The following is a 25,320-nucleotide window of genomic DNA, read 5'->3' on the forward strand; positions in this document are numbered from 1 at the left end:
CTGGCCTGTGGCTACAGGAAGAGGATTCTGCTTATAGAGACTGAGAAAGCTCAAGGACTTCCTTACAAAAGGAGTTCCATGTCCTGAAGGCTTGGCTCTGGAGGCATGGCTGTGTAGATAGCTACTGTTGGGCCCCTTAATGCAATTCCTCTGAGCTCCATCTTCCAATTTTTCAGCTATCAGCCCCAGGGCAGTCAGGCCTGTGGCTCCTTGTACCTCTCTCCCCAAGGAGCAATCAGCCCTGTGCACTGGCTATTAGAGACAGGAGTGTAGCCAAACTTTCATTTTTTTCCCCTTGCTGTGCCTTTAAGAGCTGCAGGAATGCAAAGAGTCCAGAAGAGGGGTGGGGTCTCCCAACAGGACTTCTGGGAAAAGGATCCTGGGAATTTTTGCCAGAAACTAAACTGAGATTCCATCTCGGGAGAAGCTGGGGGTGGTTTGTGTTGGGTCAAGCCTGTGATTGGACTGCAGAGTCCACTAGGGAGGAGGAAAGCCGAAGTAAAACGCAAAGAGCTTTTTACTCCCCACCCTCACCCCCACCCCAATGCATGCTCACCCAGGCCTACAAGAGGGTGCAGCTACTAGCCTGGAGAGGACCAGTGTGTGTGACGGGTGATGGTAACAGATGGACCCAAGGAGCTCTCTACCCCAAGTCGACCTGCAAGGCCTGCAGGGACGGGCTTGCCAACAGCTGGACTTGATCACCAACTTCCAAAGTGAGATCACCCATCTGGGGGAATAACAAGCAGGCTTGGCTTTCAGGCTGTTTTTAGAGGATTTTCAAAGCAGTGGCTAGAAAGCAGGAGACTACCACCTGGATCCTTGGCTTTTTTTAGCACAACAGAGGAGATCCCACCCCTGGGCGATTTGCAGGACAATGATGGCCCTTCCTCGAGCCTCTGCTGTCCTGGTTCTGTTCCTGGCAGCTCTTCTGCCCCCAACCTGGCGTGCCCAGGACCCGGGCATGGTACACTACATCTACCAGCGCTTTCAAGTCTTGGAGGTAGGTGGCATCTGTGCACCTGATCTGGGGTGCATGCCTGCCTGATAAGTCTCCTTAACTTAGCCCAGCTTCCCTAGCTACCGGGATGCAAGTTCCCCACATGGTCAATGCCAAATACATGGCCAACCTCGCCTGTGAGAGTTTTCATAGTAAAGTGGTTCAGAGCACCAACTCCAGAGTCCAGGCTCTACCACTCCCAGCCCTGAGCAGGACTTTACTCCATTTATGGATTAATAAATTAATCCATACTTAGGATATTCCCTGGCATGGTGATAAATGCCCAAAATGTTATTATTCAATAGTTCAACTTTTAAAATACAAAAATTAAAAATTTGGAGTCACTTTTTATTCATGTTCTACCATATCAGGGTGGTAAGCAAGTTTTCACTTTTCCTTTTTGTCTTTTTATGATAAAACATGAGGCCACCATAAAAAGTCATGATGTTGTACCAAGAAGCTACGTCTTTGCTTCTTTGCAGCACCGCGCTTGGGTTCAGAAACGAGTAGGTTTCAGCCATGTCAGATAGAGAGAAATTGCTGGGATCCCTCCTCCAAGTGCCGCAGCTGGCGCTTCATTAAAATTTGTGAAAAACCAACATTTTTGCTACAAAGACAGGCTCCCAGGGACAAATGTAACCCTCTGCCCAAGTTCTTGACATACTACTCCTGGCGATTGTCTCATATTTTAGTTGCCTTCCTTTTATACAAGTTAAATTTTGATAAATTATTTATCTTCTTCCAAAGATATTTTTTCCCCCAAAGACACTCTTATCTCCAATGTTTATTCTCTGTATTTTCTTTAATTTAATTTCTATAAATTCTGAAGTCCAAATTAGTTGATCATCTGGTTAAGTAAAATAACTTCAAAGAGCAGACTGAACGCATTTCCTAACGTTGCCCTGGCAACCAGCTGAGGCCTGGGGGCCTGGGAGGTGATGTTCCCAGGATGGTGGCTGCCTCACCTGTTGCCTCCTCAGACACTCCTCCCCAATGTGCCTCCTAGAAAGTGCCAGAATTATGTTCAGCCGTGGTCCCTTTGCAGTTAACACCGACTTATCCTGAGATAAGCGCCGGCCAGATGCCTGCAGGTTTTCCTCGATACCTGAAAAGCTGGTGTTCAGACAAGGGTATAAAGTACAGACAAATACTTTGATGGCTATGAATGTGAATTTGAAAAGGATAGGGATATGGTTTGTATAGATTTCCCCATCCTGGTCAGGACCTGGTGGGGAAGTCAGGTCCCAGAGGGCAGTCACTGATGACCAGTGTGGACACTTACAAGCTGACACAGTCCTCACCCTGAGGGACTTGTGTCTGAGGGGTATTAAAGAAATAAGAGGATTGATTTAGGGAGTTTCTCTGCCTCTCTCTCTTTCTACCTTTCCCTCTCTCTTTTCCTTCACAGTGAACAGTATTCCATACTACTGTTTGGAGTTGCAATTTTTACAACTTTTGTGGAGAGCATTTTGATAGACTGCCAAATGAGCTTTAAGAATATGTTCTGTTTGACCCAGCCACCCCATTTCTGGTCTCCATTCACTTTATTCTTTCTCTCAGTAAATATTTATGAATATTTGTGCTAGGCCCTGTGCCAGGTGCTGGGGATGGAGCTTACTTCTGGAGATCCACCCTAAGATAATAATCAGATAAGTACACAAAGACGTAAATACAAAAATTCTTTTCAGCATTGTTGAAAAGTCCATAAATGTCCGTCAAAAAGAGTCTAATAGAATAAATAGGACATCAATGCAATGGGATTCTGTATCATTAAAATTATTGTATAGCTATCTATTAGTTAGTATTGAAATATGTTCACAGTGTATTAGCAAGTGAAAATATGTTACAAAGCATTATAGTAAAATCGCATTTTAAAATATATACTTATATATGTACGATGAAATGCATGGGAAAACTTTTAAAAACTGACACACTAACAAATCAGTGGTATTTTGAACTCAGGGATTACAGATGATTTTTATTTTCCCCCTTACAATGATTTGTAAATTAAAAATCTTTCTCAATGAATGATAGCTATTTATATTACTTGGCCAATTTAAATAATGAACAATAATTTGAGATTTATTTCCTGACTGAAGCAAGGACTGGAAAAATGTACCCAAGAAATGAGGGCATACATTCAAGACTTCCAAGAGTTCTCGAAAAACATCTCCGCTATGCTGGGAAGATGCCAGACCTACACAAGTGAGTATAAGAGCGCAGTGACTAACCTGGCCCTGAGAGTCGAACGTGCGCAACGGGAGATCGACTACCTGGAGTATTTGCGAGAAGCTGACGTGTGCGTGGAATCAGAGGACAAAACCCTGGCGGAAAAGCTCATCCAAGAGGCAGAAGAAGAGAAGAAGATCCGGAGTCTGCTGAATGCGAGTAAGAGAACTCTGTCTTTGATAGCTCTTCTAGGGACTCACACTGAGAGACACAGATGCAGCACAGATAGGGGTCTGGCAACTAGGAGAGAAAGAACCCGATGTATGGTTTTGGGTGCAGGTGCTAGGAGGGAAACCTTAGCAGGGAACAGGTGCCTGAAGGAAAAGTCACTCTCAGAGAGCAGCTTTTCATTTCACAGAGAGTTTCTGAAGGCCCCATGGAAGGTCAGAGCTTCAGTGTCAGAGGTCAGCCCAGGAAGGACATTTCCAAAGAGACCTTGGTTTGGAAGAGGTGTGTGGTCCCAGATCCTTCCAGCGAGGGTAGAAGTTTGGTGGATTCTCCCAGTGCCCTGGAAGTAGGGAGTAGCTGCAAATGTGCCAAGAAATAGTCTGAAATTTTAAATGGCATCAGCCAACCCTCAGAGCTGGGGACTGCAGTGAATTATTACTGTGTGTGTTGTCAGGATGGTGATATTTAGAGGATTTGTCCTAATTGGTGATCCCATTCAAATCACTTCCAGGCCATTAAGAATAATGGTTAGGAGCTTGAATTCTAATAACAAGTATCAAGTAAGAAAAACATAAATGAGAAAGGAAATTTCCTGTCCATTTTAATAAAACAACGAGGGAGACAATTCACCCAGCTCAGAGTCTGTATTCTGAAATGGTTTCATTGCAAATAGGAAAATTTTATTTATATGTTAATTATGTCTGCCCCAAATGCAAGAAACTCCATCGGGAAATAAGATAAAAGCTGAGTGCCCTTGTTGTGCTAAAGGTTTTGTAGATCTTTTCACTGTAATCCTGATAAGAACTCCATGGGTCATTATAAGAAGAAGGGCATCCCTAAATGAGGTGACACTTGATTTGCATTTTGAACAAAATGTTAAGAGAAGAATGAGCAGAGGGCACAGGAGGTACGGGCACAACCTACTGAAGGTTTATGAGTACGTAACCCTTAGCATGAAGATCTGTGGATATTTTGAGTGGAAGCTCTGTGGGGCAGGTACATTTGGAGAACAAGAAACAAGACTCAGAAGTTCAGCAGGACCCAAATAATGAGAGGCCTTGCATGCAAAGCAAAGGGGGTTGAATTTGACTGGAAAAACAATAAAGAACCACTAAACAATTTTTAGCAGGGGCATGACGTGAAGGAAGAAGGCGAAACTTGAGAAAGACCAGTTGGGGGGGGCCTACTATAATTCTGGGGACAAGTGATGGTGTCTGCATTAAGTGTCATTGAGATGGAGAAGGGCAGATGGATTTGAGAGCCACTGAGAGTTGGAAACCCCATGTCTTAATGACTGATAATTAAAAGTGAAAGTGAGTGAGAAGGAGAAGTCCAGGATGCTTTCCAGATTTTTGGCTCAGGTCACTAGGTGTTTGTTCTCAAATATGTTGAGATAAGAAACCCACGAGGAGTTTTGGAGCACTTACTACTCTACTATTTTTTTTTCCATAATACTTATTACTCTGAAATCTTCTAGTTTATTTATTTGCTCAGTGCTTATTTTCTGCCTCTCCATCTATAAGGTCAGCTCTGTGAGAGCCTGGATCCTGCATTTTATGTTCAATGCTGTGTCCCAGTACCTAGAGTAGTGCCGATGGTCAATGCATACTGGTCATTGAATAACTAGGTGAAGAAATGAATGAATAGATGGAGGGAGAGACTATCAACACAGACAGAGGTGTTATTAGGTTTTCATAGAAAAGAGAACATCTTAATGCTGAGGCAGAAGGGGCCTATCTGAAATATGAAACAGTTGACCAAGTTGGTTGAATGAGTAAATGATTCTTTTTGGCTCTGACATTGTCTTGAGATGAACCACCCGCTGAGAGGGAGCAGATGAGGGGCAAGCTGGTGTGAAGAAAGGAGGAAAAGGTGAGGGTGATCCAGCAGAGGATGAACAGAGGCTGCCTAAAAAACTGATGGGAGGAATTGAGTACCAATGTAGCCTGAGCTAGAATGTGCCTGAACTTTTATGCCAGGGGTCAGGGAGGACCCGAGTTCTGAATGGTGGTGCTAGGTTAGCTCCCTGAGCTGCTCCTGGTCTCTGGACTCGCTCAGCCCCTCAGGCTTGGGGTTGCCCCTTTCCATTCAGCTAGAGCTCAGCAGATGTCCCGATTCTGAACTTGCTACTCTTCCAACCCCTGTTCCTCCAACACTAGAGGCCTGAAATAGTCCTTCTCCCAGATCCATGGTGAGTGAAAACTTTCAACTTTTCTGTGATTGCTCCTTCTATGCCTGTTTCCTCGGAGCCCTCGTTTGGTGATTCGTTGGTTTAAGATTCAACAAATACTCTTGGCCCCCTCCTACTGGATGGGCCATGTGCTACATGGTAGGGGTGGAAGGGTGAGCACATCGTGTCGGCACCCTGCCCTGGCTTTCTTACTGCTCCTCTTGCCTCTGATCTTGCCTGTTGTCTGCTGTCACACAGACCTCCCACAATACAAAATTAATCATATTACTCCTCTGTGTAGAATTTTTTTTTCTGTTCCCCATCAATTATCAACACCAAAAATTCCATTCAAATCTCTTGGCCTTTTATATGGGAAAGGTCCTTTATAAAGTGACCCAAGTTGATTTTCAGCTTCTTCTTCTCCCATAATTTACCCACATGCAGTTGCAATTTAAAAAAAAAAGAAAAGAAAAAAAATATATATATAGTTCTTCTCACTTTCTCACTCCCCCTTTTTGACTGAAGAATGCGGTGAATTCTCAGTGTATCCCTCCTGCCAGGCAGATTGGCTTCTAGTGCTCCCAGAGTATGTCCCTAAATCCCCCAAGGGAGCATTCATCCTCTCAATCACACATATCTGTATGACCGTGAACATATGGACATCTTCATTTCTGCATTCACAGAGTCTGGGTCAGCACAGCCCTTGGAGGAGGCTGTAAAAATTGTCTATAGAGGAGATACTGATGGCAGAGTCCCCTAAGAGCTTAGTTTAGGGGAAGACAAACCTGTAAACAATCATAACCTTCTGATCAGTATAGATCTATTATTTTCAGAGGCTCTCTGCTCAAGGATAGACTTTTCTGTACTTTGTATACTGTGCCCATCCCCCACTTTTTCTTGTTTGCCATTTCTGTTAGTAATTAGACCTACCTTAGTGTTCTAATACCGAGTAACAAACTAGCACAGATTTAGAACTTAAAACAATGCATATTCGTTATCTCAGAGTATCTGTGGGTTGGGAGTCCAGCCAGGCACACCTCACCTGGACACTTTGTCCAAGGAGGACACAGTCAGGCATTAATTAGCAGGGCTCCATCCTCACCTGGAGCTCAGGGTCCACTTCCAAGCTCACTGAGGTTGTTGCCAGAATTCACTTTCTCAGGTCATTAAGACCAAGATCCTCATCTTCTAGAGGCTGCCCATCTATGCTGGCAGCTCACAATGTGACTGTTGCTTCTTCAAGGCGAGAAGGAGAGTATCTCTCTTTAGGAAGTACCCTGTCCCTCTTAAGAATTTTCATCTCATGTAAGTCAGGTCCACCCCTAATAACTTCCTTTTGGGTTAGCTCAAAATCAGCCAGCTTGAGACCTTAATTTTATCTGCAGAATCCCTTCACTTCTGTCTTGCAATGTCACCAAATCCTGGGATGCTAGCCTGTCACAGTCACAGGCATTGCTCGCTCTCAAGAAGAAGGGATTATGTAAGGCAGGTACAGCAGGGGAGGGAATTTCGGAATTCTGCCTACCTCGTGCTCTCATGCTCTTGTCTGCTAGGCCCCGCTGCTACTAATTGCCTGTACCAGTCTTCGTCCTACAAGGCTCCCATCTTCCTGTAGTCTATCCTTGGCCAGCAGGGACTGAGCCAGCTACAGAGCTCCTACTATAATCCTTAAGACTCAAGTCAGCCCCCTTGTCTGGGCAAACACCTTGGGATTACAGGCCAAGGAGTGGTTGTCATGTCATAGGGTTTCCTTCATACATACACACTGTCTTACAAAGAGAGTTTCTTTGGAAACCCTGGAGGGAGAGAATGGTGCAACTTCCTTGGGAGATTCGACCTTGTCTCAGGAGACTTCCAGAAAATTCTGACATCACTAAATGGGTTGCTTTTGGGGCACCTAGGTGGCTCAGTTGGTTAAATGTCCAACTCCTGATCTCTGCTCAGGTCTATATCTCAGAGTTGTGAGTTCAAGCCCCACTGTTGGGCCCCACATTGGGCTCCACACTCAGCATGGAGGCTACTTAAAAAAAAAAGATGGTTTGCATTTACTCCTGGAATATTTCTCAGTCAACTAGGAAGGGTCAGATACTGGGGATGGTAAATAAAATAGACCTGCTCTGAGCTGTTTTCAAGTCTTTAGCCTTTATTTAGAGACAATCCCCAAATGACATTCACATGAGAGCTGCAATCCCAGGGTTATTCTGAAGTTAGGTCAAATTCTTAAATCTTTTTAACTCTGACACACACACTCTCCTCCTCTCTCCCTTACCCCTGCATCTCCCTCTCTCTCTCTCTCTCTCTCTCTCTCTCTCTTTCTCTCTCTCTCACACACACACACACGATTTAGAATGCAGTGAGTGAATAGTACTGCTACACAATCTGACTTATATTTAAAAGTCATTCCAAATCTTTGGCACTCTGTTATTAGTAAAAAGAAATTTTACATTGCCCTTGGCAACTTATGGCAAGGCACGCTGCCTCAGACACCCAGATTGAGAATTTATCCAACTAACAGTTTTTCACAGATTCCACAAGGCTGTGTTCTTGGGTGGATAAGATTATTAACCTCTTTCTACTTGTAAATAGCTTACGAAGAAAAATTCTAAGGCAGTCAAAACAAGCCATTAGAGCAGATTTTATTTTATTTCCTGTTTCATTCCAGCTCCTTTTATTGCAAGGGTGCACATAAGTGACCTCAAGTAACCCTCTGTCTCGTGAATTAAATAACTCCTATCATTTGTTAGATCATCTTTCAAAAAGAAAGTCTGTTTGTTACTGCACATTTAAATGCCTTTGGGATCCATTCAGGTGTTATAAATGTGCCTGCCCCATATTCAAAGCCATTAAAAGCAAAACAGAATAAAAAATAATACACCCACTGGAAGCCAAATAAAACATCTCTATGAGTCAGCTCCCAAGGTCCACTGGTTTGTGACCAGTGGCACCAACATGAAGATGCGTATCCCTTATTTGCAGCAAAGGATTGAGAGTGTATGCACAAGTGTAAGTGCAGGAGAGAGCGCATGAGTGTGTGTACACTGTGCCTGTGCGTGTGTGCACACAGAGGGAGCTTGGGGAAGGTCATGCTGGCCACAGCGCACAGAGCTGGCCAGCAGTAGTGGGGATGGCGGGGGGATAGGTGTGCACCAGAGTTCAGGGTAGGGGCCAGGGGTGCCATCTCCAGGACGGTCACAGTGGGAGCCCTCTGTGCTGAGACTCAGGGCCTGTAGTCAGGAGGCCCAGCTGTCTGTGGTCTCGGGGTGTGGTCTCTGTGTGATGATGATTCCCACTCACAGACTGCGTTAAATCATTCTTTATCACCCTGGCCAAGAAGGGTCCATGTTCTTCCCCCACCTCCTTGGTTTTTAATTCCCTGCCTTTCCTTCATTTACTTTTAAAACTAAAACACTCCTCTGCATTCCCCAAGATTCTCTCAGTTAGTAGAGAAGTTCCACACACACACCTTCCTGGGCTAGAAACCTCAGAAGCATCTCTTTGGCCCTCATCTGACCAGTCCCCATATCCAGCAGATCCTTCCTTGTACACAGCCCTCAAATCTCTTCTTTCCGTCTGAGCTGTTCTCTCATCGACTTCGGCCCCGATTCCTGCAGGAGCTGCTCACCGAGCTTCCTGCCACCAGGCTCTCCCCTTTCTAGGGTTCTGGCCTAGATCGCCCACCAGGGTTAGTTGACTAGAGTTACTACAGCATTGCCTTAGCAGCTTTGACAGACACCTCAACTTATAGGATAAAGCAAACTCCACAAAATGGCATAAAGAAAGCCCTAGCTTTCTTTAGACCCCCAACCTAGCTTTCTTTGCCTTTTTTTTTTTTTTTAAGATTTTATTCATCCATCTGAGAGAGAGAGAGAGTGAGAGAAAACATGAGAGGGGAGAAGGTCAGAGGGAGAAGCCGTCTCCCTCTGGAGGTGGGAGCCCGATGCAGGACTCGATCCTGGGACTCCAGGAACATGACCTGAGCCGAAGGCAGTTGATTAACCAACTGAGCCACTCGGGCCCCCTTTTTTTTTCTTTAAGATTTTATTTATTTATTTGACAGAGAAAGAGCATGAACAGGGGGGAGGGGCAGTGGGAGAGGGAGAAGCAGACTCCCCGCTGAGCAGGGCGCCCGATTCAGGACTCGATCCCAGGCCCCTGGGATCATGACCTGAGCCCAAGGCTGACGCCTAAGCAACTGAGGCACCCAGGCGCTCCCCTGCCCCCCACCTAACCTAGCTTTCTTGAAATATTTTGTCATTCTCCACAAAAGTAACAGCTGCTGATTAACTAAAAACTATGAATATCATCTGCACTATATTTACTCTATTTACCTCTATGTAATGGGAGATAACATACCAACAGCTGAACACATGAACTTCGAGTGTTTCTCAGCCCCTTGTGTCACTGGGGCCTGTCCCCATCCACCCGCTGCTCTACGCCATGCTCGATGTGCTATTCGGAAAACAAAATATAGTTCACGTGCCCCTGCATTATTCATGCTGTCTTCTCCAAGTCTCTCACAGTGCCTGGAACAGAGTGGGAATCAAAATTCTCTGACCCTGAGGAAGAGTTTATTAGAAAGTAGAGGGAGCTATTCGCCAAAGATTGCATTAAGCCCTTTTGTCTGTTCCATTGTCCCCAGCCCACGACAACCCTGCCAGGCAGATACCATTACAGCTTCTTATCCGAAGAAGAAACTGTGGTGCCCAGTGTTTCACACAAGCCCGTCTGCCTCCCACATGCCTGCTGTGTTCAGGAGCATGCTCCCTCAGCCCCAGACACACCAGATTCATCTTGGCCTCCATTTCTGCTCACCATGCCCTCACCCCCACTCAGTTTCCTGTTGCCACAATAATGCAGCATAGTGAACCCCTCAGTAACCTTGTGGGTTAAACCCAAGTAATCATTGATTATTTCTCAGGAGTCTGCAAGGCAACAAGGCAGTTCTGGGCTGGGCTGGGCTGCTCTCGGCTGGTTCCCCAGAGGCACATGGCCCAAGGGACTGGCTGAAGGTAGTCTCAGCTGGGATGGCTTGGATCTCCTCCACGTGGTCCCTGCTCTTTCAGGAGACAGACTTGGGATTATTCCAATGAAGAAGGCAGACCTCTGCGAGAGAAGGCACAAGCACACTAAGGTCTGGTTACTTGTACTGAATTCTTGCGGCCAAAGCAAGTTCTAAGTCTGGCTCTAGGGCTCACCCTTCCACTAGGACCTTTGACAGCATCTCATAAGGCTTTTGGTCCTGATGCTCCTAGAAATAAGCATTAAACAAAATCCATTTTTACAGAGACAAATTTCTATATGGAAGCAGTAAATTGAGCATTAGTGTGACTGATGGTTTGGAGGCTGCCGCAAAGTTCAAGTTCAAGAAAGCAGGTCCTAGACTTTGAGACAAGCTGGTGAGAACAGGATAAAGTGAGATTTACTGCACAGGAAAAATGTGGGCACAATGTCAAAATGACTCTGTTTTCTAACCAGGCAAATGGGAGAATAGCAGGACCACACCTAGAAATTGAGAACGTTTCTATCCCTTTTAGTTTGGTAAGAATATTATTACAGGAAGAAAACAAACAAAAAACACTATGCAAAAACAAAACAAAACAAAAACCCACACACAGAGAAAAACTTTTAAATGAAAAATAAGTTCAGCTTTTAAATGAAAAATAAGTAAAAACAAAGAGTTCATAATTATAACCTTGGAATGCTTAAAAATGTTGCAACATTCTGATAATTGATTCAAAATGGAGCGGTTTGGTCAGACATTCCTCAGAACACTGCCCACTTCACTGCCTCCCTTGCCATGAGTATTGACCAGCCCGCAACCTCTGGGATAGTGTTCTTAAGCTTCTAGTTTTAGGAACGCTTTACATTTCTAGAAATTATTCAGGACCCCAAAGAATTTTTCTTGATGTAAGTTACATCTATCGATATTTACCATATTCATAATTAATATAGGAAAATTATAATACGTGCCAGATGCTATTTTGGGACAAGACATACAGCAGTAAAACAACAACAACAAAACCAGACACCTTGTGGGGTGAATATTCTATTGAGGGGAGTCGAACAAAAAATAGGTAACAGGTAAATTTAAAATATGTCAGAGAGAGGATGATAAATCCTGTGGAAGGAAATCAGCTAAGGTGTGGTGATTCTGGCAGCTGGCCAGCACCCAAAGGAAACATGGGAAGGAGGTTGGCTGTGTCGGGTTCCAGCTACAGGCACCCTGTGGTTGGAGTCGGCCCGACTCATACTCCCAACTCACACATCTCCCACATGCGCTCCTGTGAAGTTCTTAACTTGATGCGGAGGAGCAGAGCCTTGCAAGCAACCAGCCACGTTATCAAATCTGTTTTTTTTTTCTCACAAGCTGCTGCTTATTGCCAACAAAGGGAAGCTGTCAGGGCACCATAGTGGGGACCATGGAAGACTTTGAGTTTAGTGCTGGGAACCTAGAAAGAGCTCTAAAGTAGATTTACTAAAGACTTCCGTACGACTCACCAAAGCCAAGCTATAGAGCACTTACTGTATTCCAGGCCCTTTTAAGGCCTGGATTCACCGTCCTGCCAAGCCAAAGCCTCCCATGGCTTAGCGAGTGCCATTTCACACAAGCCAGGCTTCCTGCCTGCTTTCCTGGCATGCAGCTACCCAGGCTCTCAGGAGTATGCAGGGGCACCTTCCAATGTCTGCACCTACCCTTTGCTGTTTAAAATCTGATTTCTAAGCTGGCAGAGCGTGAGTTGGGATAGAAGTTGGAACACCAATACTGCATTCTGTGAATCAAATTGATTCTTGCATTTGTGGACAGTAAGCAGTAAGAGATTAGATGGGAAGGATATGCATGGTGGGTCCTAGGCACTCTGGATAAAAACATAAATAAGACCCAGCCTCTGTCAGAAGTGTTTACAAGGAAACAGAATGAGTAAGCAGTTCTGATTCAGCAGGATAACTGCTCTGGAAGAGACCTGCATGGACTGCTTTGCACACACAGGAAGGAGCAACTGATTGCTCTCCAGGACCAGAGAATTTTGTTTTGAAGGAGGAGCAGATGTAGCCCAGGTTAGTGAAGGGGAGCGAAGGAAAAATATGGGCACACTCTAACACTTGGAAGAGGTCATGGCAGGTTGGTGACTGGTGACCAGCCAGGTGGGGTGGGGATGTGCCAGGAGGAGGTTAGATGAAGTTAGATGTTAGCTCAAGGTTAACTCAAGGTTAGATGAACCTTGAGTGCCATGCTAAGATACTTGAAACTTATTCTGTGGGCCGAAAGTACGAAACAGCCATAATTTCTACAACACATTGAGTCTGCCCTCCCAATTTCATTGTATTAGTGTGAAACTTTTATACTTAATTGCACCTCTGAGAGCTGCCATCTTGGTCATTCCAGAGCCTAGCATTGTACCTGTCACTTGATAGGTTGACTAATGTTTATTAACATGAATACAATCCAGGTAGTTGAAAAAGTCAAGTTTAATAGCACAGAATTTCAAGAAGCAGTCAAAATACTCATGATTTTACAGTTTTTGTTTTTTTTAATGAATTCATCCCTCTTTTTCCCATGCAAACCTGGGCTCCCTCTCTGTCATTCCATCACCCTCCTCCTTGAGGGCTCCCTCCATCTAACCAGTTACTAAGACCTGACCCCTCTTTTCCTGAGTATTTCTTCTTCTTTTTTTTTCTCCAAGATTTTATTTATTTATCCAACAGAGATCACAAGCAGGCAGAGAGGCAGGCAGAGAGAGAGGAAGGGAAGCAGGCTCCCTGCTGAGCAGATTCGGGCCTGATTCAGGGCTCCATCCCAGGACCCTGGGATCATGACCTGAACCAAAGGCAGAGGCTTTAGCCCACTGAGCCACGCAGAGGCCCCTGCCTGAATATTTCTTGAATCCATATGCATTTTTCTTTTTTTTTTTTCCATACTCATTTTTCCATGTCCATCATTATTTGGATTGATCTGGATTGTACTTACAGACTCTCTACTTGTTTCCTGGGGGCCCCTTCTCTCCCACCTCAACCCCAGTCCATTATCCACCAACATCTGGATTAATGTTTCCAAAACATAACTAGAGGGCAGTTGAGTCACTCCCCTATAGAGGGGCAAGTCTCACCAGGTTTGGAGAGTTTTGCCCTTTAATAAGGGCAAAAGTATTTTAAAAATTCAAATAAGTGATATTTGTATATGAAGTCACCGGGAGGCCTTGGGCCAAATTCTATCCTCATTGCCAAATCCTATCCTGGTCTGCAGTTTTGCCTGAGGGAAAACAAGAGATTTGCATTCTTTGGTTTGACAGTGGAACTTTGCTTGCCATTGTCTCTGTTAAATAATTTGCATCTTGACTGAACTCAAAGGTTTTAAATTTATTTTACTTCTCAACCTTTTTCTCCTGCTAATTATCTCTCTCTCTCTCTCTTTCTCTCTCTCGAAGCACAGCAGGGAGTTCTATCGTAACTCAAACACAAGAAGTATATTTTCTCCAAAGTCTAAAAGAGGAATTTATAAAATTATAGACTCTCAGCCCTGAAGAAACTCTAGAGAACATCCAGCCTAAACCCCTCATTCTAGGGCTAAGGGCGGATTGACTGACAGACTTGTTGGGAGACACAGAGAGAACCAGAGACAGGGTTCAGACCATTCAGGTCTCTGACTCCCAGTCCCAGGTTTCCTCTGCAAAGGCAGAATAGCACAAGGGGAAATTCTGTGTGTCCATATTCTCGGAACTGTCTCTCCCTAATCAAAACCATCTATCAACACTCTTTTTTTGTTTTTTTTCTATTTCTCTAAGGATTTTGCATGTAGTAAGAGAGGAGTAGATGGAGAAAGGAGAATGATTGTTTTAGTTTCTGCTGTATATTAAATGAACATTTTCTCACTCGTGAGACATTGTATGTGCCTTGTTCTTAGACTCAGTCCCCCTCTGTAGCTGGGCTGTAAGCTTGCTGACCCTCCTCCTAGAGGGATGGGCCTGTCCCTGGGGGCTGGCTGGAGGTTTCCTGCCCAGCCCTGCCTCCGGGTTCCCACTGAGCTCAGAGGACCCATAACTGGGTAACCTTCCAAGGAACTTGTCCAAGCCTTTTCTTTTCATTTGGAAAATGGAGATTAAAATATTCACCACTTAGGCATATTATAAGCACTTACTTCAAGTTGGTGTAAATAAAGTACTTCTCACCGTGCCATGCATATTGTATGTATTTGTAGATATTTATTAACTTCTCAAGCCTTTGTGTTTGTTCTTTAATCAGAAACAGCTCTGAGCTTCTCTCCTGGCCCATGGGCCCCTCCTCTTCTCCATTAGAGACACCGTTGAGCAGTTGCAGGCCTAACCCCTCCTTCCTGCAGCCTCTGCCCACTCCTGCCATGTGACAAGAACTTTGTGTCAGATTTTTTAATGAAATAATGGATTTGAAAGTCTCTTAAAAACTTTAAAGTACTTTACAAATTATTATTTACTTAAGACAGGCCTGTGGTCAGAACTCGATGCACAGCCTAAGGAGGCTCTAGGAAAACATCTGTTTGAATGAAGCTATTTTCTTCATTAATTCAATAGATATTTATTGAACCCACAAAGCACTAAGTTAGGCAATCTGGTACAATAGTCAACATGAAGACAAAAGTCCCGCTTTTGTGGAGCTTACAGTCCAGTCCAGTGGGAGAGAAGGACAATAAGCAAGTAAATAAAACAGATGACAGAATTGCAGAATATGGACAGCAATGTCCAGGAAATGAGAAAGATTTTGTAGTAGACCATTTTAAATTTCGATGCAGTCGTCACAGGAAGCCCCTCGGGGAGATGACACTGAAACTGAGATTTGAAGGATGAGAGGAGCAGACTGTGGGAAGATCAGGGAAGAGAGCACCCAAGGCAGAAAGAATTGCAAATGGATGAGCCGTGAGGCAGAATCGAACTTGGCATGCTCCAAGAATAGCAAGAAAGCCAGTGTGATCACAGCGCAGTGAGCAAGCGGGAGGAAGTGGAGGATGAAGTCCCATAGACAGGCAGCTGCCCTGTCCTGTAGGTACTTCAGGGCAGGATAGGAGGTTAGGATTTTATTCCAAGAGTGATAGGAGAATGGGTTTAGCAAGTCAGCCACATAACATATGTTTTTAAAATGATTAATTCTCCTGCTTTGTGGAGAGCATATTGCTGGTAAGCAAGAGTAAAACCGGGGAGACAAAGTGGTCTAGGCAAGAGGGGAAGATTCAGGGAGCACAGGGATGAGTGGCGGGAAGAGGAGAGAGACATATTTGAGCATTTTAATTTAAGTATAACATAATTTAAAGGTTAGTTTTAATATCAGAACTTGCTGGTGGTGGGGAGATGGAGAGAAAGGAGTTAAAATGACTTCTAGCTGGATGCGTAGGTGGCTTAGTCTGTTAAGCATCTGCCTTCAGCTCAAGTCATGATCCCAGAGTCCTGGAATCAAGTCCCACATCGGGCTCTCTGCTCAGTGGGGAGCCTTCTTCTCCCTCTGCCCCTCCCCCTGCTTATGCATGCGTGTTCTCTCTCTCTCTCTCTTTCTCTCTCTCTGACAGATAAATAAATAAATCTTTAAAAAAAAAAAAAAAAGACTTCCGGAGGGGCCTGGTGGCTTAGTTAAGCATCTGACTTCAGCTCAGGTCATGATCTCAGGGACTTGGGATTGAGTCCCATGTCAGGCTCTCTGCTCAGCAGGGATCCTGCTTCTCCATCTCACTCTCTCTCTGTACTCTCCTCTCTCAAATAAATAAATAAAATAAAATCTTTAAAAAAAAAAAAAAGAATGACTTCTAGGAAAGAAATGTGATTGATGGGTTTTGCTTAAAATGAGAAGAGTAGGGAGAAAGAATTTGGGGGATAAGAGCAAGAGTTCTGATTGGACAGGTCAAGTTTGAAGATATCCAGGTAGGGACACTGAGCAGGTCATTAGATAAGTGAATTTGGGACTAAGTAAACATCCAGGTAGGATGTCATTCCAGAGGCAAATTCCAAATTCATCATTAGTTAGAATTTATCTGTATGCAGAACCATCAGATAGACTGAGGTGGCTCAGAGAAGAGATGTGAGGACAAAGCACTTCCTCCTTGAGTGGGAGAGGAAAAAGAACCCAAAATGGATGCCAAGAAAAAAATCCAGAAAGGTTGGAGGACAAACAAGAGGAAGGGTGTTCCAGAAACTGGAGAAAAGGGTTTCAAGGGGAGGTAGTGATCGAGTAATCAAATTTTGCTGTGAAGTTGATTAGGATATCAGACTGAAAACTGACCCTTGGATTTGGCCAAATGGAGGTTGTGGGTGACCTTGACAAGACCTGATTCTGTGGAGTGGGCAGGGGAGTTTAGACCAGCGGAGGCCAGAAGCCCAATTAGAGCAGCTTAGGGCATAACTGGAGATGATGGAACTCCTCAACAGAGGAGTGTCATTACGAAGTGGAAGAGAAAAACAGAGCCACACTGGAAAGTTCTGTTTGTTTACTGAGGGAAAAGGTCTAGGAGGGCAGGAGAGACTATTGAAGTTAATTCCTTGAAGGTTATAGGAGATGAGATCCACTGCAAAAATAAAGGGAGCAGGAGGGAAAGCAGAGAATATGGGTTCAGATGCAATTGGTTGTTAGATTCGGTGTTCAGAAAACTCATTCATTCATTTATTTAGTAAATATTGACCTACTATGTGCCAGGTGCTGTCTTAGGAGAAAGACATACAGCAGTGAATGAAACAAATGAGAAAAACTCATGATCTCATGACATTTACATTCCATTGAGGGGAATCAAGTGGTAAATATGTTAACAGATGCATTTATAATATGTCAGAGAGAAGTTAATAAGCACTATGGAGAAAAATGAACTAGCTGGAGAAGAGGGCTGCCATTTTTTATGGGCATATTATATTATATTCTTATTAAGAATATATATTATATTCTTATTAAGAAAGGCCTTAATGATGAGGGAGTATCTGAGAACAGGCCTAATGGAAGTGAGGGAGGAAGCCACGTACATATCTTGGAAAGATGGTTCCCAAGCAGAGGGATCAAAAAAAGTGACAAATTCTTGAGGCAGGAGTGTGTTTGGCACCACGTGAGGGATAGCAGGCCAGAGTGACTGAAGTGCAGTGGGTGGGAAGTACTGTAGGAGAGGAGACCTGAGAGGCGGTGCCGCGGCAGCTCACATGGTCCGGAAGGTAAAGACTTGAACTCTACTCTGAGTGAGATGGGAAGTCACTGGTGAGTTTTGAACAGACATGCGACATGATCTACCTGACGTTGCTAAAAGCTTACACTGGCTGCTGTGGGGAAGGCAGGGGAGCTGAGGATGAGGTGTGGCCACCCTGAGGGAGGCAATTGCAGTAATGGAGGCAGGAAATGAGGCACTTCTTGGCTTGCTTCTATTCTCTCTGTGAAATAAGGGGCAAGATCTTCATACAGGAGAGAGGACGGTATGATGGAGGTTTGAGGAGAGAAGAGAAGGTCTGATAATTGTGGGTGATGACTTGATTAAGGGACTGTGATAGAATTGCTATCCAAACAGCTGGCAGTAACAAGCGTTTGCTACAATGCTTGTTTACCTCAAAACCTCTAGGGCGTCTCTGGCTCTGCCCCTCTCCTCCTCATGTCCGGTTTCTCTCCCTTCATCCTGCTTCATGTCCTCTGACTCTAGAGAGTCCCCAGTTATCCCAAGCACTTATGAAGAAGAAAATGACAACCCATGGGCCCATCCAGCTTCTGATACCAAAGCCTTTGCAGAGACCTGAGGGAAACCCGCAGAGCTCAGTGCTCCTGAAGTGTTACAGACCTGGTATCCCACCCCCACACACTCCAGCAGTCAACAAGAGAGGTCCATACTGTTCCCATACAGACCTCAGCATGGGGTTCCTCATGTTTCTAGTAAGCCACCCCTCCCCACCTCCATTGACACTGTTTACCTTACAACAGACTGTCTAACGGGGCAGTCCCCACAACAAGTTCACCATCAGAACTGGTGACCCACCTTTCCTGAAATGTCCAGTAGAACCAGTTTCATCCTGGCCCGTATCCCTCTTTAACTTGGACACCATGAGAATTCCAAGACACCAGGGTCATCTGGAAGATAGCGTATTTTAGGGCTAGGTAGAAATGGCTTCTACCGTGTCCCAGTGGACAGAATACAGGTCAGCGGGTGCAGCCTAACTACAAAGAAAGCTGTGAATATATAAGTGGGGAAGAGGAAGATGTAATGGCATTTGGTGAACACAGACACTGTCTCTGCCATAAACAGAGAAGAAATGAGTAGAAGGCACGCATGGAGATAGTAGTGACCCAAGGATCAAGGGAAACAAAATCTTTAAGAAAGAGGAATTGATCAATACTGTCATGCTGTGGGAAGATGAAGATAGATATGAACATAAAGTTCGGAGTTTTCAGTTAGGAAGTCCTTGGTGATGCAATGAGGGGTAGTTTCTGTGAAGTTCCTATGAAGTGAAATATGGGAAGTGAAGTAGACCCAGAGAGCGTAGACCACTCTGGAGGAGAAACTACATAAAATGATAGAAGGAGTGAAGTAACTAGAGAGTGGTGCCTAATTGAGGGAGAATTTTTTTTAAATATAGGCAAGGTGTTTATAAGCTAAGGAACTAGCAGTGGAGGAGGTATTAAAGATGACAGAAAGGTGGCGGTTCATCTAGGGAGTCAAGAAGAAGGCAGAAAAGGGTGAGAAAAAGAAGGCACAAGTGAATGTCTTAGTGCTGGACAGGAGGAACGATGTGACCTCTTCTAGATGTGTGGTTGGGTAGCCAGGGTAGGAACAATTTAAGAAAAGTTTATAGTGAGGGGCAGGAAGTTCAGGGATGTCATGTCTAATGGTATTTATTTTTTCAAAGGAGTTAATCTGCCGTTAGTGAAGAGACTGATGGGGTAGTATGTGTGTATATGGTTGGGGGGTAGGGACAGATTGAAGATACCTGCTGTGGTAGATAGGGGTTAACCGTGGAGAGAGCGGTATGGTGCTTAGGGCTCAGCTGAGGTTGGAGAACACTTACGTGTAGTGGCATGTTTGTGAGGTTTTCTCCACACCACTGTCTGGGACAGAGCCAGATGTTTGAACTCATCCAGGACCAGGGGTTTTTGTAGAGCAGCTATGGTGGAATAACAAGGGGCTGAAGGGTGAGGGTCCTGGTGAGAGAGGTATTACGGGTGATAGGAAAGGAAGCTGAGAGCCTGGGAGAAAGCAGAGGTCAAGGGACAGGAGGGCATGAGGAAATGGAAGAGCAGAGTCCGTGAGAACAAAGAAGTGAGAAATAGAAGGGTAAGGAATTATTGCAGAGGGTAGCATAGTAGAGTTTTACATTTCTAATAGGGAACAGTTCCGGGGGGATGGGAGGGTGGGGATCCAGAGTACAGAAGTTGGGGAGTGGTTGCTAGAGGAGCTTGAAAGCAATGTGCTGTGGAGTTGAAGAAGTTGAGGTGCTCAGGCCCTTGATGTGTATGGGGTAGTGTCCCAGAGAGCTCTCAGTGATTTCAGACTAGAAGGAGTTGATAGCATGAGATACAAAGAAGGGAGGGCTTTTGCATGAAGATAGAGGAGCTGGAGAAATGTAAACCCCCCCACTTTTTTTCCCCCACTTCATCTTCCTCCCCCATTTGAGACCCTTAAGATCCTGTTTGGATCATAGAAATACTGTCCTAATTGGTTTCCCTGATTTTGGTTTCTCTTCCATGTATCCAATATACACACAACTGCCAGCTTAATAAATCTTGACCGTGATTCACTCTTGCTCAAAACACTCAGTAGCTCCCTCCCTGCCTATAGAATAAAATCCATATTCCTTAACCCCACCCTCAATGCTCCAGCACAGAGCTTGTTTCAATCCACTGCTTTGTTTTATGCATCTAGTTTGAGGTAAAAGCAAATATTTAGTTTATATTGGTTTCAGTGCTGCACTACTTTACTAACACAAGTCATGAATGTGCTTTTATGAATTGTGAAGAATGTTATACCCTGCCATTTCAGAATGGTACCTATTAAGGGTCAATGCCAATGTAGATTATCGGCTTCCTCAAATGACAGCACCATTCCCTGTCCTTTTGTAAAAAATCCACTTTAAACTTTCTATTGTAGTGAGTCAGGTACCTATAAAGCAAGAACCATTGCTAATTTATCATTGTACCTCGGAACTTTTGCACTCCAGCTCATAATACCTAGCTCAGTATCTCGCCTTCTGTAGGTATCCAGTGTCTGCTGACTACATGCATGCATTCATGAATAAATTAATGAATGGATAAGTGGAGTTCTTATAATGTTCTAATAGGATTAAGGGCCAAAATCCTTCACTAGAAGGTGCTCTCCTCAATGTTAGGGTTGATATTATATATATATTTTGTATCTTCAATACTTACTTAGCATGGTTCTGGGAGCATTGTAAGCTAAGTCCACAGTAGATAGCTGGTAAAATCTGGACAAATGGAATTGAATCAGGCAGCTTCACCCCTAAGTGATTACCGCTGTGTCAACTCCAAGAAGGTGAACAGGGTCTCTGATCCAGCAAAGAGCTGTTTATATCCTGACTTGAATGAAACGTTGACTCTTATCATTGGACAGCAGCTCCCTTAACAGAAACACATTTATTCATTTAATTCTTTGATTCTTTAAACCATACCATAAGTTGTGATTGATCTGTGTGTGATAACTTTATTCTAGACACTGAAGGAAAAAAAGTAATCTGTGAGGACAGACACATGAAAAGATGCTCAACATCACTTATCAGGGAATTGCAAATCAAAACCACAAAGAGATATCACCTCATATCTGTCAGAATGGCGTGTATCAAAAAGAAAGAAATAAGTATTGGCAAGGATGTGGAATAAAAATGAAAGCCCATCTACTATAAGTGGGAATGTAAATTATTGTAGCCACTGTGGAAAACAATAAGGAGGTTCCTAAAAAAATCCAAAATAGAATTACCCAATGATTTAGTATTTCCACTACTGGGTATTTAATCCAAAGAAAACAACACTAAATTTTAAATGATACATGCATCCCTTTGTTAATTGCACCTTATTTACAACAGCCAAAACATAGGAGCAACTTAAGTGTCCATCAATAGACGAGTGGATAAGAAGATGTGGTATATATGGAATGTTACTCTGTCATAAAGAATGCAGTCTTGCCATTTGTGACAACGTGGACAGACCCGGAGGGTGTTATGCTAAGTGAAATAGGGTAGAGGAAGATGCTGTATGATTTTGCTTATATGTGGAACCTAAAAAAAAAAAAAAAAAAAAAAAAAGGACAGAAACAGACCCAAAAAATACAGAGAACAAACTAGTTGTTGTTTTGGGGGAACAAAATGGGTGAAGGCAAGTGGGAGGGACAGGCTTCCAGTTACAAAATGAATGAATAGGGATAAAAGGCATCGTATAGGGAATATAGTCAATGGCATTGTTGTCGTGTTGTATGGTGAAACACGGTAGCTACCATTGTGAGCAAGCATAACATAGAAGTTGAATCACTGTGTTGTACACGTGAAACTATTGTAACATTATATGTCAACTATGCTTCGATAAACAGAAAATACAAAAGTAATCTGTGAGAAAAGCAGACATCTCATGTCCATAAAGTACCTCTTCTTTTTCTCCTGTTTGGCCAGGCTGTGACAACATGCTGATGGGCATAAAGTCTCTGAAAATAGTGAAGAAGACTATGGACACACACGGCTCTTGGATGAAAGATGCTGTCAGCAGTTCCCAAAAGGTTTATTTCCTAGTTGGATCCAGAAACAAAACTGTTTGGGAATTTGCAAACATGCGGGCATTCATGGAGGATAGCACCAAGCCAGCCCCACGGAAGCTAATCCTAACACATTCCTGGCAGGGAACGGGCCAAGTGATCCACAGAGGTTTTCTGTTTTTTCACAACCAAGGGACTCTCAATGAGATCATCAAATATAATCTGCAGAAGAGGACTGTGGAAGATCGAATGTTGCTGCCAGGAGGGGCGGGCCGAGCACTGGTCTACCAGCACTCCCCGTCGACATACATTGACCTGGCTGTGGACGAGCATGGGCTCTGGGCCATCCACTCAGGGCCAGGTGTCTATGGCCATTTGGTTCTCACAAAAATTGAACCTGGCACACTGGGAGTGGAACACTCATGGGACACTCCATGTAGGAGCCAGGATGCTGAAGCCTCCTTCCTTTTGTGTGGGGTTCTCTATGTGGTCTATAGCTCTGGCGGCCATGGCCCTCACCGCATCACCTGTGTCTATGATCCGCTGGGCACTGTCAGTGAGGACGATCTGCCCAAACTGTTCTTCCCCAGGCGGCCGAGAAGTCATTCCGTGATCCATTACAACCCCAGAGATAAGCAGCTCTATGCCTGGAATGATGGAAACCAGATCATTTACAAACTCCAGACAAAGAGAAAGCAGCTTCTGGAGTAATGCAGTACAGCAAGGAGGGAGAGCACTGAGGCTGCGGACACTGCTCTCTGGGACACGGAGGCCATAGCCCCTTTGCAGTACAGTATCCCTCTGATCGCATACAGGGATAGAGCCTAGAACTGGGCTTGTGTGTGCATCCTCCCCGCTGGATGTTATGGCCTGAGTTATCATCCAAGAGCATAGATGAGAGTCTGTCATTTGGAAATTTTCAACTTCCGTAACCCACCCAAACCTCCTGGCTCTCAAGGCCCTCCAAGTGCTGATCCAGCTTATGTCCAGACTTTCCCTTACCCCTACCTCCCAGCCCCCTCCCCTGCCAACAATTAGAAACATAGCCCACTTCATAATACTCCTGGCTCCGTCCTGACCTTTCCTTACACTCTTTCCCCTTTCTTAAATGCCTATTGGTATTCTTCCATTTTCCACCACCCAGCTAAAGTACAATTTCCTATGATGTTTACTATGTCCCCCAGCTCTGCCCCTTTACCAAGCTGAAGAGATACAAGAGGAAAGTAAAACCGCTCACATTTGAATACCACTTGCCAGTTCCAAAGTGTTTGCTCCCATCTGCATCATTTAATTTTCATGCCACCCTGTGAGACTGTGCAGAAGAGGTCTTTTATACTTGCCATTGTAGAGATGAGAGAAGTCTAGATGAGCCATTCAGAGGAACACAGCCTCAGAATGAGAATAGGGCTTGAAAATACTGCAAATCCCATAGTCTTCCCATTGCCCAAGGGAGCATCACATGCGATGTTTGTTCACCCAGCCTTTTCTAAGCAATACACTCAGGGTCTCATCCTAAAAAATCATGGTCTGCCCCCTGCGGCCGGTTTTCATGTCTGCACAAGACATTCCGGAAAGCCCTTCCAAAGCTACTTCCTCCAGAAAACAAGCCTACAGCCTAAGGGTGAGGACCCCACCTGTAGCCTCATCTTTTCTTAACTTCCCCTCTGTCTCTTTACTAGCTGGAAACACAATAAAACCAACACTAAGCAAATAAGCCTCATCAGGGGAGACTTGCGTGTGTGCCCTCAGCAGACAAGCTGGCAGGAAGCGCTCAGCTCCCCAGCACACCGAGACCTGGGGAGGGAAAGTTTCTGGAATCTGGATAGAAGCCAGGTCGCGGGCCAGTGACTCCCTGTCACAGCAGGCATGCCAAGTGGCACGGGTGACAGAGGATAGCTGTGCTGCTGCAGAGGGGCTTCTTTAAATCTTTCCCACACGTTTGTCCACTTCAGCCCAGTGTGGGTCACCCGCGCGGGCTGTGGTGCCAGCCCGTGTCATGTGCCGAGGCCTCTGTCTTTCCAGGTTAGTCACATGAGAGGGCTTGTTTTGTGTGCTTGCAGCTGTTTTGCCAACTCTGCCAAGCTCAGGGTGGGACCACGGGCAATGAAGAGACGTTTTTCCCCCAGAGCATTTGCGTAGAGCTTTGGCAGAATAGAATCCCTCACCCCGTGCTTGCAGCACAATTACCCACAGTTCTAGAAGCCCCGCAGCCCCCATCTGTTGTGGAAGGACGCAGGTATGGATACATAAACATGGCCATGGGGCCCACTCCAAGGGTTTACAGACATTGTCTACCCTGGGGGGTAAAATAACACGACCTATTTCACTGGTATAAGGCATGTGGGCTGCCTCAGGGGGAGGGTTAAGTGGGATTCTTGGTGAGTGGAATTATGTGTGGGTCCCGCACTCAGAGTTCTTTATGCGCCCAGAGGAGGGTTGCCTTTTATCTGTGATACACCTGGATTCGACAGCTCTGAAGAGTACGCTGCCTGCCACTAATGACCCACACGGGTGCTTTAAATTCCTGCAGCTAGAATCACGTTTCAAGTCAAGACGTTGTCTCCCTGTTAATGGGCCACTTTTTTTCCAGGGATTCAGGGCAGGACAGCATGCGGGCCCATAAGCACCATTTCGGGCTTCTTTTTGGTGAACTGTTCAGCTCTGGGGTCTCTTGTCAGATCTTAGGATGAAAGTCCCTATGACCTATGGCAGTGGTTCTTAAATTTGACCACGCGTAAGAATCACCTGAGGAACTTTTAAAGATCCTAATACCAGGCCATACTCCCAGAGGAGGTAGGACCGAGACAGCCCTAGTTTTAAGCTCCCTCCCCCCAAATGGTTCAAAAGTGTGAAGAAGCTTGAGAGCCAGGGACTTACACCATTTTTTAAGATAATTTTTATAAAAAGTAGTTGTGTAGTTCTTAGAACAGATTCACATTTTCTAGGGGCTATCGTTAGGACAGTGTGTCCGCTGGGGCAGTAACCTGTGGGATTTGGAAACACCCATGAACTCGTGTGAACCAGAGCGCCTAGGTCTACAAAAGCCTATGCTGCTATTTTAAGGAAGTGAAAGAGAACTGAAGGGTG

The 25,320-nt window shown here is 44.7% G+C and overlaps 1 protein-coding gene across 1 annotated transcript; it reads left to right on the forward strand.

Moving 5' to 3' along the window:
- The first annotated feature begins 418 nt into the window (after positions 1–418).
- OLFML1 (olfactomedin like 1) lies at positions 419–23,954 on the forward strand. Its single transcript, XM_032853373.1, has 3 exons — positions 419–1,003; positions 3,100–3,388; positions 22,154–23,954. The coding sequence occupies exons 1-3, from the start codon at positions 878–880 to the stop codon at positions 22,942–22,944; spliced, it is 1,206 nt and encodes a 401-aa protein (XP_032709264.1). The 5' UTR covers positions 419–877; the 3' UTR covers positions 22,945–23,954.
- Positions 23,955–25,320: the final 1,366 nt, after the last annotated feature.

This window comes from Lontra canadensis, unplaced genomic scaffold (genome assembly GCF_010015895.1).
Source record: "Lontra canadensis isolate GAN:19392208 unplaced genomic scaffold, GSC_riverotter_1.0 scaffold7, whole genome shotgun sequence".
In the NCBI taxonomy this organism is placed as follows: Eukaryota; Metazoa; Chordata; class Mammalia; order Carnivora; family Mustelidae; genus Lontra; species Lontra canadensis.